The sequence below is a fragment of the Melanostigma gelatinosum genome (assembly GCF_949748355.1).
Source record: "Melanostigma gelatinosum genome assembly, chromosome: 21".
NCBI classification, from domain to species: Eukaryota; Metazoa; Chordata; class Actinopteri; order Perciformes; family Zoarcidae; genus Melanostigma; species Melanostigma gelatinosum.
Window position 1 is genome coordinate 20807282 of NC_136654.1, and position 13447 is coordinate 20820728.

The 13447-nt window shown below is 42.7% G+C and overlaps 1 protein-coding gene across 1 annotated transcript in view; it reads right to left on the reverse strand.

Annotated features, from left to right (window-relative positions):
- LOC306794592 (protocadherin-15-like) overlaps window positions 1–11022 on the reverse strand; it is a gene marked incomplete at both ends in the record, with an annotated part of 105038 nt that extends 94016 nt beyond the window's left edge. The window contains 3 exons of the mRNA XM_079292706.1: window positions 470–535; window positions 1279–1293; window positions 10902–11022. Of these exons, the coding sequence (XP_079148832.1) occupies window positions 470–535; window positions 1279–1293; window positions 10902–11022 (202 nt within the window). The remainder of the gene's footprint in view (window positions 1–469; window positions 536–1278; window positions 1294–10901) is intronic.
- Window positions 11023–13447: the final 2425 nt, after the last annotated feature.

Consider the following 13447-nt stretch of genomic DNA (forward strand, 5'->3'; position numbering starts at 1 on the left):
AGAAGAGAAGAGAAAATAGCCATTTGTTTCAAATATTCAAACAAATGCCCAGCATCAGATAGTCGCGTTCATGTTTTGTTTTTTTAACCCAAGGATTCAGTTGCTAACTAACATGTTATTATCTTGTTTGTTTAATCCGTTGAAACACTGACGTAAAACAAATAATCTATGACTCATATCTCGTTGTTGTTGTTTATGCTCATACACAGTGATTTAGCTCAAATTGAATGACCTAATGTCGTTATCTCCTGGGACAGGGATCCAACCACCACACAGTTGGCACACACCTAATGAATATTAATGAGTGCAGGTTACATGCCACGTCAATCAGCACCTTCTGAAAAGGTCAAAATCATCTAAACGTGTTTGTTTCAGTTACGGTAAACGGTGATGATTGTCTTAAATTCGAACAAAAGTGTTCCCATGTCACATTTAGAGTTAAAGGATGTAAAACAGCTGAATACTTTACCGTTTGGGCTTTCTTCATCTATCGCAACGATGGTAGCCGGAGGACCCGACCGAGACAGCTTACATTCTGGGAGGATGAAAAGAAAACACAACATTTAGAGTTGACATTGCTACCTTGTAAGGTTCTTTAAATCCATTATAGAAAAGCTTGAAGTGTGAAACTCAACTGTGAAGCATATATGGATGATTTTGCTTGATGAATGTTTTAAACTGGTTTTGTAAGTTTTCTCCTTTAAAAATAAGTGGCTGCAGCAATCACTCTGTCAGAGCGTCTCTCTTTGAAATGGAATTGGACTCTGCAGAGCACAGTGCTTATATCAGAGCGAGTGTGGTTCAGAGTGGCAACAGCAACTCCTGAAAGGAGTGAGGAGTGGAGAAAAGGATTGAGGTGTAAGGGGTTAGCGGAGGGGAGGGATGCAAATGCTGACAGGGAGACACTTGTTTCAGAGATAGAGACAAATACAAAAAGGTAAATGAAGAAAAACTATGACTAAAATATCCTGTGGGGACAACAGCAAGGCATATTTATATGTAATGGATACACGATGAGCCTGGTACTGTAGATATAATCTATACAGCATTCGTCTCTCCAGAGAGGAAATGGGTTGATTTGGAAAGGCGCAAAGTAATCATATAATTGGACTGAATGTGGTAGAAAAAGGGATAAAGGAGACGTGACAGTGAGGGGAGACTAATGCCCACCAGGAACGAGCAAGTGATAACATCTCCGCAGGGTTAGCAGGGGTTAATAAACCACAACGGTGACTGAAGACACAGTTAACAGATGAAGAAAGAGGAGATAGTTCTTACCCTCATATTGCCAGTCTGCAGTTTGAGACATCCCACCACGAAGGAGAGAAGAGGAGGAGGAAGGTAGCAGTCAAGAGGAGGATAGCAAGGAGGGGAAAGCAGAAGAGGAAAATCATGAAAGATAAGAAGTAACCTTCAGGGCAAAGCAACAACAAAAAAAAAGAAATGCAGTAAGTGGGTTTGAAGTTTTGAAAAAACATGGGCGAAATAAAGCACAGGCAAATAAATAATTTGCCGAGAGGCGTGCGTGTTTGCATGTGCAGTATACAAATGATTTGCTTGTCCTCGATAAGCTTTCTCACCTCCATTCACAGCCACCACACGCCCTTACTGTAGTACCACTAACCCAAGCTGAAGGCTTTAAATGGTCCCATTCAGAGGGGGAGAAGCAGCACCAACATTCAAGGATTCTCCTTTATCCCACATGTCCTCGCAGGGATTCCGAAAATACAAGAACACCTACATTCACAAGCCTGGGTAACATTATTGTTCAGCTCTTGAGGATGGATGGGGAAAAAATCCCACAGGGAGGCTGGAAGACGGATATCTGCTCACCTAGAAAATAGACTTCATGGAACAATGATCACACTTTTCACTTTCTCTCTCTCTCCCCTCCACAATTAAACATCACAGCTGCATAAAAGCACAGCTTATCTCAGGATGCATTGGTAATATATCTTGTTTGTTGACATGGGAGACATATTGAGTGTCCCCAAATATAGATTAAACTGGTTTAAAAAGGTTTTTCTTAGCTAAAAAGCCTGCTGACTTAAAGGAGCAGTGTGTAGGATTTAGAAGCATCTAGAGGTGAGGTTGCAGATTGCAACCAACCAGCCCCTTCCTTTCCAAGGATGGAGAGAACCCTTCAGGTAACGTACAAATGCAAAAGGCCCCCTCTTGAGTCATCGTTTGGCTTGTCTTGTTTTGGGCTACTGCAGAGACACTAAATCCCACTTTTTTTATCCTTAAAAACAACTCCCCATTTCCCTCCTAATTTGCGATGCACTGCAGTTATTTTCCCTGCTAACCTGTTAGCAACTTGACCATGCTCTACATTTGTGTTGCTCGTCAATCTCCTATGCAAAATACTTTGATGAGCTTCTCAATTGCTTTGCGAAAAATATATAGGATAAAAATGAATGTCTGCTTGGATCACCTTCAATGACAATGTTGTTTTTTTCCAATACCGGAAGTGTAACAAGTGTACACTGCACCAAAGTCACCGTGAAGATGTTTGAGTGGATGGTTGGGTGTTCAAATCTCTGAACTGTGACACCAAAGACTGAGGTTTGTGTTCGGCCTCCCACATGTTGATGGGTTTAGAATAATAAATGTTGTGGATTGTGGTTTTTGGGTAAACATCCAAAGAATCGTTCAGCATTTTTGGAAAATACATTTAACCACTCTATCTTTCAGGGTGCGATGAAAAGGTCAACCCAACGTAGGAAACAACAACAATATGTGATGCTTGGTCAATATTAGCCGGGCACGGTGACCTACCGGAGTGTTGTTGACACAGCGAGGGTTGGCAGGCAGTGAGCTGCACAAGAAGTGCTGAGCTGATAAACTGTTGTTTGTCAAGACATAGTTAACCCATGTAACTCCCTCTGAACCCACAAATTGACATTTTTAAATGACTGTTTTTGTACAAATGAACATATTGTGGTAATTAGTCAGACTCAGAGCTGCTGCTGGGTGGATCTTTGGAGTGAGCCAGGCTTAGAGCCCAGTTATGAAAGTGTCATCCACCTTTCAGACAGAACACAAAGAAGCATTTTATATTTAAGTTGTCTAAACATAACTGTGCATGTGCTAATAATGCTTTATTCATTTTCAAGCTTAATGTGCGTGAGGTTCATGCTGTACCTTTATTTCCACCTCTCTGTTCAGGTGCGCCAACCAATGTGAACCCTCATTAGCTTTCCAGACACATACTGTACACGGGCCGATTGCTTGTGCCTTCCTCCACCACCCAAGGTCTCTGTGACGGTGAGCGAGAATTTTACCTCTTTTCACCCTTTTGAAAATATTCTATGGGTGCATCTCAGTTTAGCAATCCAGATAGATGCATGAGCCATGGAACAATAGTCACTAGTTACATTACACTCTACCAGCTGGTGTGTGTGTGTGTGTGTGTGTGTGTAAAGCAGATGACAGATGTGTATCCTCTGCTTGACTGTCTTTGTATCCTTCAGTGTAAGCTGATGCCCCTCATTTATAACTAACCAGCCATTTGTTCTCTACGGGGCATCCATATCTCTGTCTCTCCCCTCCTCCGTCTCTCCCCTCCTCCGTCTCTCCCCTCCTCCGTCTCTCCCCTCCTCCCATTTCCTCACACGAGTGCACTTGTTTGTATGATATGGCCAATAAAGGTCTTCCTATAGAACACTTACTGTCCTCTTGTATATGCTGGTATACTTATCCTCCCAAAGTACCCACTCATGCTCACCCTCAAAAGTTTACTTGTGCATTTCTTCCATCATTGTGTACCTGTCTTCCTGTAAGCACTCACTTATCTTTGAGAAGTGCACACTTGCTGCTTTCCTCTCTCAAAGTTCCTTGAGAAAATAATCACCAAAATGACTTTGTGCATGGGCAAGTGGAGAAAATCAATTCATGCCACGTTTCTGTCAAGATGATGAAAAGAAAGCTCCACGGAGAGCTGTGTGTAGGGAAGGGGAGGTTGAGCCTTCGAGGTGCGGACCACATAAAAACAAAATAGGAAGACTTTGAAATAGACCTTCCTTCGTTCAGACAATATCCCAGGCAGTCAACCAGAGATGCCCGCTCCATGTGTCAGATTCACCATCCATCCAACGCCTGTTTGTGTTTCAATCAACATCTTTATTATTCACGGTTCAAATTCTGTCCATCTAACTTTGGCAGGCGAAATAAACAGGTACGGGTTGCCATGGGTAGCAGGAAAGAACCCCCCCCCCCATTAAGAACAGAGTGGACTCAGCTCAGACAGAAGAGGGGGAGAAGTGACTGTGACTGCAGATGAAGACCACAGCAATCGCCGAAGAGTCAAAACAGGCTGGAGTTGAAAACAGCTATTGGTGTTCAGCATGCAAACCGCTTGGCAACTGTCTCCATGATATACCACCCACACACACACACACACACACACACACACACCCGTTGCTTGGGAAACATGTCTTCATGACACACTCTGTGCACATTCACACCACTTTACACAGTTGACACAATCAAGCCCATATGCCTGTCTGCACTCACACATGCTCGAGTTACCATCAAATATACATGCTGAGACAGTGACTCAGTGACCTGGGCACCAGTTTGTGTGTCCGTGTGAATTGAGCCAGGATCCACCGGATACGTACAATGAGTCACGACGCAGAGAAACGCTGCCTCGTGCAAAGGTATAGATATCGGCTTTAATGCTCCATTACTGTCACAATGTTGAAGGAATAGTTGGTTGATAGTCCTTGAGCCTTCTTTAATTAAAACCCAAGATGTGTTGTTTTAACACTTTTTTTTGTTTGCACAGATTAAACAAACAAGATACAACGTTTCAATGAGCCTGAGAGCTCGGCTCCGGACAGAGCCAGTTCCCCTCCATTTCCAGTCTTAATGCTAAGCTAAGCTAATTAGGTGCAGGCTTTAACTTTAACATCAACATAACATGACGTTATTGGCGATAATATTGATATCATGTAAATAATCCAGCTCCTCTTTAATGATGTCACAGACAGTTATGGTTACAGGACTTCTCTCTACCTCCCTACTCCCAGGAATGAAAACATAACGCACAATAAACAAAGATATGGATGAATTTGACCGATAACATTATTTCTTCATTTTCTTCCCCAATAACCGATAGAGATAGGCACGCCGTGATTGATTGTCTGTGCGTCTGTTGTGTTTCTTCAAACACAGCCATCGCACTGGCCTGCTTCCACCAAAATAATTGACTCGTTACATCTGGTGATGTTTCGGTTTGTGAACGATGCACTGTGGGGCAAAGCCAGCGCAGCAGGCAGTCTGCTGAAGATTATAATGGTCTGTGTTCTGGTTTCCTATCCAGCAAGGAATGGGTTGAATGATGTTAGTTGTAGAGCCAAGCAAAACAAACAACCTTAAAAGAAAATAGTTTTGGGGGACGGATTATTCACTGTCCTGCTGAGAGTTGAGAAGATCGATGGAACTCTCTAAAGATAAGATAAGATAAATATGATGCTACGGCCAGCCACCAGTTAGCTTAGCGTAAACACAACAGGAAGCAGGAACACAGCGAGTCGAGCTCCATCCAAGGTAAGAAAAGCCTCCTGCCAACACTTTCTTTCTAAACTGTTCCAAAAGCTTTTTAATCAGATGTTTCACTGTGCCATATTGTGAAGACGTGCTCATTTGCGCCGAAGTTGTACTTGACTGCACCCTGCTTGTCACCATCTGTTAAACAGTCGCTTGGCTACCTTGCCTGGAGTCTAGACTGTGAATGGGAAAACAAAGTTATGGTGAACTCCAAAAATATGCTGGAATAATATGTGGAAAAGAAGGAAGTTATCTCAAGAGACGTCTTTGTTGATCCGATTTCTGAGGAGAGAGGAGTCTGAAAAAGCTGCTTTCACTGTTGATTGATGGCCACAGAATTTGGATGCGGCACACTCAGAAAAAATGGCAAAGCAAACATTTTATGATGAAACTGTTCACTCTTGTGAGTAAGACTGAAGTGAAATTGATAATATAACAAGTTGGGAGATGGAAGAGTCTGCCATTCAATATGCATTCATATGAGATGTCATTTAATAAAAAAAGAAAAGCTTTTACTTTAGCCTGAAGACAAACCTGCAGAAACATGTGTCCTTTACATACAACATGAATGAGGATTAATGGCATTAAAGTGACCCAACATTGTGAACAGTATGTGTGGGCGTTTAGCCACTAATAGTATTCCACAGGGTTTGTAAGTTAATTACATATTAGGCCTTTTCGATATAACTTAATTGCCATGCAAAGAGGCCCTTTGAGATCATTTACTTCTTAAAAGGACATTATTAAAACAGCGCAAATGAAAATGTTAAAACAAGAAGTCAAGCTTGTAATTTCTGTCATTCATTCAAGCAGATGCCACGGTGTCTGTTCCGCTACACGGCCCACAATGCTTTTCAACCCACATATTAAAACCTTTTGCTACGGTAGGCCTACTGACTTCTGAAAATATACTACACTTCTTTCAAACATGGGCAATAGGTAGTAAAAGGGTTGGAATGCAGGAGCTGACGGAAAGGGTGTTTTTCCTCTAAAAGTTCTTGTGTGTCATGTCCTTTTTGAGCTTCCATCAGCATGTACACCAATCTGCACCTCTCCCTGGGGTCCGATTCCTCGCCGTCTTTCCCTCCGCTACCCAACCAGCCAGCCGTTCATCCATCACCCATTCATCTCTCCATCCATCCTTCTTTACTCCCCCCTCCCGATCCATTCATCCATGGAGGACAGAGGAGGCACAGAGGGGACAAAAACGGAGAGGTGAGAGGAGACGATCCAAGGAGACGGAGAAGGAAAAAGCAGGGGATTGGTGGACGGAGGAAAGATTTAAAGAAGAGAGGAGAAGTGTGGATGGAGGGTTGTGAAGAGAGGAGTAAAAAGAAAGGAGAGACAGTGTGACCTTGTGTTAGATTGATGCATCTCTGGAGAAAACGCACACACAGACACACACACACACACACACAGTGTCAGGCTCAGTGATGTAGGGATCACCACTTTGTCACTGTGCTGGCTTATCCATTATCCTGACTCTCTCCCTCTCTCTGTCTATGTCTCAGTATGTCCCGGCCGGTGAGGGGTTGAACACAGCCGACAGCAGTAGTGGTGGTAATCAGACGGTAGTTGTTCTGAGGACACATGGTGAAAATACATAAACACCGGCATCTGTAAGATCCACATTGCTGTCTGTAGCTATAGCTGGATTTGGACTCTGGTTAGGAAGAGATGAGGATGTAAAGAATATTTTAAGAGGAATAGATCGAAATTTTGGGTAAAACCGATGAGAAGATCAATGGCATGTCTCTGCTTAAAAGATACCCTGATACGTGTTTGTCTATTACTGGTAGCATTACAGGGCTACGTTTGAAAGACACTGTGGAATGAACAACATATTTCCCAAGTTGTAATCCTAAAAATCTGCTATTCAAAGGGACATTTTGACCTCAAGGACACGAGGTGTTTGCAAGAAAACTCCACAAGTTGCCTTTAAGTGCAGAGCAGGAGCCAGGATGTATTTAGACCTGCTTAGCATGACTAATGGAGGCAGGGGGATATAGAGACCTGGCCTCTTCCCAAAGAGAGAAAAACACCAACCATCACCTCCAGAGCTCACTAATGATGAGAAGAAATGAAAGAGAGGGGAAAAAAAAGGTGGTGAGAGGGATAAAGATCAACAAAGTAGAGACGGCAGGGCTGAAGTGAGTACAGATGGGAGAGACGTTCACTTCGGATGAAACATCTAACACCAAAGTCAAGCTGTAATAAATATTAAAATCACCTTGAAAGCTGACGCCCCCCACACATACTGACACACAAAAAAATATACCATAAATCTGCAGTACCAGCCCACCACACTGGCACAAATGACATTAGCGGTGTAGCATATTTGTCATGAGCACATAGACTGTCATCCTCCATCATAGCCTACAGACGCTCAAGGGGCGGGCACAACGTGTCACAAACACCTGCACAATAGAGTCTAATACAAGAAAGACATCAATAGCACAATACCATAGTCACACAATTAATGAACAGTGTCGAGTTCACAAAGGTATTATCGCCTGCATGATACGGATACATGACTGCATTCAACTGTTGATGTATTATTCTGTTTCAGGGAGGTTGAAAACGGTAAATGTATCGTGGTTGTTTCAAAATGTATCGTGGTCAGAAGAACAACCTCCGGTACCAACAACTACATTGTGAAAACACTTTTAAGTACAATTAGTTGTCTAGATATTACCAAGGGGTGTATGAAACTATAATCACAACATTCTGGGTTATTTCTGGTTTTGCTATATGAATTGCAGAAAGAGGGGGCAGTGATTTAGAGGTCTGGATGGAGATATCATTTGGTCTCGTGCTATGTGGCAATTGACAGACAATTAATCTGCTTGGTTTTCCTATATTAAAGGCCAGTGTGGGGTGGAAGAGTACAACATTCAAAAAGAAGTGCTTTAACTTTTTGATTGCATTTTTTATCGTCCCATTCATATACATGAAATCTGACCCCTGCATGTAGCCCATCTTAAGCATTGGGAGGCTGTAAAGCGCCCAGGGAGCCACTTGGGGTTCAGTGTCTCGCTCAAGGACACTTTGACATGCGGACAAGAGCAGCCAGGGATCAAAGCTTGTGATTAAAGGACGGCCTGCTGTACACCCTGAGCCACAGCAGCCCCTCTGGTGAAGAACTGGGTGGTAAAATGGGTGAAACATCACATCAATACTGAATTCTGACTTGCTATTCGATAAACAATACTTTGGCTTTGCACACAACACTTGTATACACTTTTATGACGGTGGGATGAAAATAACACAATGTGCGGGGAACTAAAGATTAAATATTGCGTCACACCATGGTGAGCATACAGGTGGTTTGGTACATGGGGGAAGAGTGTTCAGCACCATGTACCTGTTTATTCCTGCCCTACCTCACAGCTGCGAGTGTCAGTTCATTCAGAGCGACACTCCGTAGTAAAGGGTTGGCGAGTGGGAATCGGTTTGGGAGAGAGTCACAGTCACACTAGGAGCTGCCATTTGCATGGAGTCAGAGTCCTTTTGTGCAACTATCGAGAATGCTGGCTGGCCAGAGAAAGTCACGGTGCGAGAGGAGCTATCTGCAAATATCTGGTTGATACGGTATTGCACCCCTCTCTCTTTTTTTGTCAATTTGTGTCATTCAACACACTGCAGCTGTGCCACATCATCACAGGAATATTATCACACACACACACACACAAACCAGCACACTGTTTCATCGTCATGCAGGAACCCTCACAGACAGGTGCGACAGCGGCACGACCACAGAGGTCCACACACACATCATCACACTCAGTATACGACGACTCAAGCGTAACACTTTCTATGCCGTCTGTTGTGTCTTGTTCATCCTTCGAGATTACTCGCATTCAATTAAAACAGTGAAGCACCGGCTACACGCCGCAGGCTTCAAATGAATTCATCATCAGAGTCAAGTCAAGTACAGGAATTCACCAGAGCAGAGGGTTTGCATTTCAGTCTGCTGCTGTCGGTGCGAGCAACACTGAGCGAGTTTAAATTTGAACCCGTCAACAACAGCTAGAGTAAACGGTTTGTGTTGTGCTACAAGTCAAACTGGTCTCAGTAATGAGCATCAAAATGTTATGATCTTAATTAGTACGTTATGACAGGTTGTTCGAGGAAAACAAACAGGAGTAAATGGGTTTGGAGCTACTACACTTTCAGCCAAGATGCCGCATTTGACACATTGTGTTGTCTCACACCCTCATTAAAAATAGTACTCTCGTCACTCTCTTACTGTACTTTGGGACAGAAGCTAATTAAAACACAAAACAACTCTTGTCACGCAGGGTCCAAACAGCTAAAATCAGCCGCTCGTCCCAGGACTCGAGCTCATTAAAAACACACTTGTAACGGGACCCACACAGAGTAACGTGTTGTCTGTCAAACCCGGAATATCCAGGCTCATTAAAACAAACTATTCTCAGTATATCTGCCAGAATAAGACCTGCAAACCTGTTGTTGAGACCCTGTTTGGGAGACACAGTTTTAAAGGCGTAATTAAATGCAGGTGGACATGTGCGATGTGGAGGAACAGAGGAGAGACGGATGAATCCAGGTTGATCTGGATGCCTGCACAGACTCCCCTTCTACCCCTCTGCACGGAAGCAAATACACTCGCAGTCATTCACCTTTGGCCGCATAGCCCTGTCAGCTAAATGCCAACCAGATAAATTGCAAGGACTAAGAGTTAAATGGTGTATTAATATTCTGACAAATCGAGCAGAAAGTCAAGAGAGTATTATGCTGAGCTCTCCCATCGGTGATGACTTCATTTCTGTCTTACCTTGCTTCAGTTTGCTCTCAGTTCAGGTTCATGAGAACGTGGGTGGTTTTTTTTAAACATTAAAAATACCCCTGGCAACTATTTATATTATCAAATTAATTTGAGATTATTCTTACATTGTAAAGTGAGAGGCCGTAAACAGGATGTACGATTTTGGGACCTTTACATTTATAAGCTATCTCACAAAATGAGCATTATGCTAAGATGCTAATAAGGCTATTGTAACATACCATGTTCACAATCTTAGTTTAGCAAGAACACTAACATATACTAATCAGCAATAAACATGTACACATATTGTGTAGGTATTTGCAGGTAGATATTAAAGTGCTGGACAAAGTAAAAATGATGACCTGTTGATGGTGCTGAAAGAAACGTTACTTCTTGTGCCACACAGAAAGCCTTGTGCACAATCCTGATATTAAATCCCACCTGAGCGAACTTGATTAGACTCTCAATTATATAACGGAGAGAAAAGATGAAGACAAAGACAGACGCATTGACCGAAAAAGAGATGGATAAAGAGACAGAGAATGGGAACTGCCTTTACCTTCTGTGTCTTGGCCGAGACAGGTTGACAGCAGCAGCAGATAAAGGACTCCTGTTCCGATTATGCTCGGGCATTTGACCCGGCTCCATGACAATGGCCCCATTAAGTGCGGTCTAACCATCTTCACCACCATGCTTCACCAAGCATCCAGCTGCAGAGAAGGGAGGAGAGCACAGAAACACAGGTCAGTCACATTCACTCACTTCATTTTCAGGCACTTTCTTTTTCAATTCAATTCAATTTATTTTGTAAAGCCCAAAATCACAAATCTGCCTCAGAGGGCTTTACAATTTGTGCACATACTACATCCTCTGTCCTGGGACCTTCACATCGGTACAGGAACTCCCCCAAAAGACCCTTTTAACAGGGAGAAAAAAAAACAAAGGAACTTTACAGAGAGCAACAGATGAGGGATCCCTCTCCCAGGATAGCCAGAAGTGCAATAGATGTCATGTGTACAGAATGAACAACATAGCAGAGCTACTTTTCAGGCTATGCCACCTGTGCTCTCAGTGAACATTGGTGTGGAAGCGTACATTAACGTGCTCAAAAGATGACATCTCCCACTGAAAGAAACGACAGGAGTAATACAGAGTTTGATGTAGCAGAGGTGTATGATCCCCACCCATCCTACAAAATCTCTGAATAAAGGTTGACTGTGCACTCCACTACATCCCTAAGGTGAGATGCCCTCACAGTCTAAAGTTCCGTGTTCGGTTTGCATCTGCACTTCACTTCACCGACGTGGAAGCTTTGATCAATCTTTGTGCTTGTGCATCAAAGTAAGTGATGGTTTCACTGGGATTGCCACCACAATGGGAAATATAGAAACCTGTGGATGATGATAGAGATGGAAATATTTTGTGCAATGTAAAATGCCCGTGGTCGCAACAACAACATCTCAGATCTTGCAGCGGAAGACTTGACACATTTGATAAATTAGACGTTCTAAAGGATGGAATACATAAGAGAGAGTGAGGGAAATACATAAAGCTGTTATGTGTGTGTTGTATTAAAATGCACGTTTCCATAACATACATCATTACATTTTAGGGTGAAGACTTGGTTTAAGGTTCGCTTAAGGCTAAGTTTAAGGTTAGGGGTTAGGATTAGTCTGGTAGCCGTTATGGTTCGGCGAAGTTTCCAGGAAATAAATGTAAGTTGATGTGATATCCTCTAAAGCCCACAAGTCATAACGCCACAACTTTGTGTGTGTGCGTGTGTGTGTGCTGTCAAAAATAGTTGAGATCCCAGGGAAGCTGCCTTAAATGAGGGAATACATGTTCGGTATGTAAATTAGGCTAATGGGACATAGAGCGTATAATGATAGTTTAACGGATGAAATCTAATAATCATTTTAAAGCAAGCGTGTATTACATAACAAATGTAAAGTGATTTTAACAAATGTAAACCTAATAATAATAATATGTGTATCTGAGTATAGTGCAGTCCAAGTGTAGAAAGTACGGAGAAAGAGGAAGTAAGCAGGGTGTTGGCTTCAAGGGATGGGGAAATAATGGTGGTTGAGAAGAAAAGACAAAGCACAATAATCATGAAGGATGAGATCAATAATCATTTTATAAGCAAATGTGTACTAAGTAAAGTGATTAACAACTGTAACTGTAATTATGGTAACTAATCTGTGTTAGAAATGTGTGGGTGTAGGAAAAGGGGAAGTACAACAGATGTTGAACACCCAGACACGCACAGAGCTTGATTAAGTAAGCGCCCAGACAGGGAAGTTGGGGTGATTTCCTCATGGACACACACACACAAAAGTTAGGTACTTTTCAAAGCACATGCACCAAATCAATGATGTCATGTTAATCATGGGCTGAGGGAGGACGTGTTGGGGAAGAGGGGGGAGAGACGGGAGAGGCAGCCCAAAAGTGTTATAAAAGAAGTAACTTGCAAACAGCAAGCCGTCCAGACGCTCTGAGAAGATACGGACGATTGCAACTGAAGTATTCGAGGACTTTGTCTCTGTTCGCGAAAAGAAGACCGCTGTTCGTGGACAAAGATTGAAAGACGGAGATTTTCCTCTCCCCACTGCTCGACTTTAACAACTGAACAACGGAGGAACGCGGCAGTCCTAGAAAGACTTTGTACTGAGCCTTGAGGACTGTTGAACGGACTCCGCTGCGGGAGCAGGAGGGCCGAGGGTCTGGCCAGACCTTCGCTCCTAACAACTCCAAAAGAACCTTTTCATCGCACCATTGAAATCCAGCTCCCACCGGGCCGTCTCGGCATCTATAAACTAATGAGTATAATCTAAAGAAGAAAATTAAGACAACGAATCAAGTGTAGTAACATTTTATGTGAGCTGTAGCTTAACCCTTGCTAACTAACTAAATATAACCTGCAATAAATATCTAATCTGCATTTAAAGTAAATTTCTCAAGTGCATTTATTTGCTTAAGTAGTAAAAGTTCCTCGTGGCAGTAAAAAGTTAAATCCATTGTATGTCTAACAACTGAGTTCTGTAAGGTTATCCTAGAGACCGAATCCACTTAACAATCCCTTACCGTTTTAGAAGTAATTCTAGC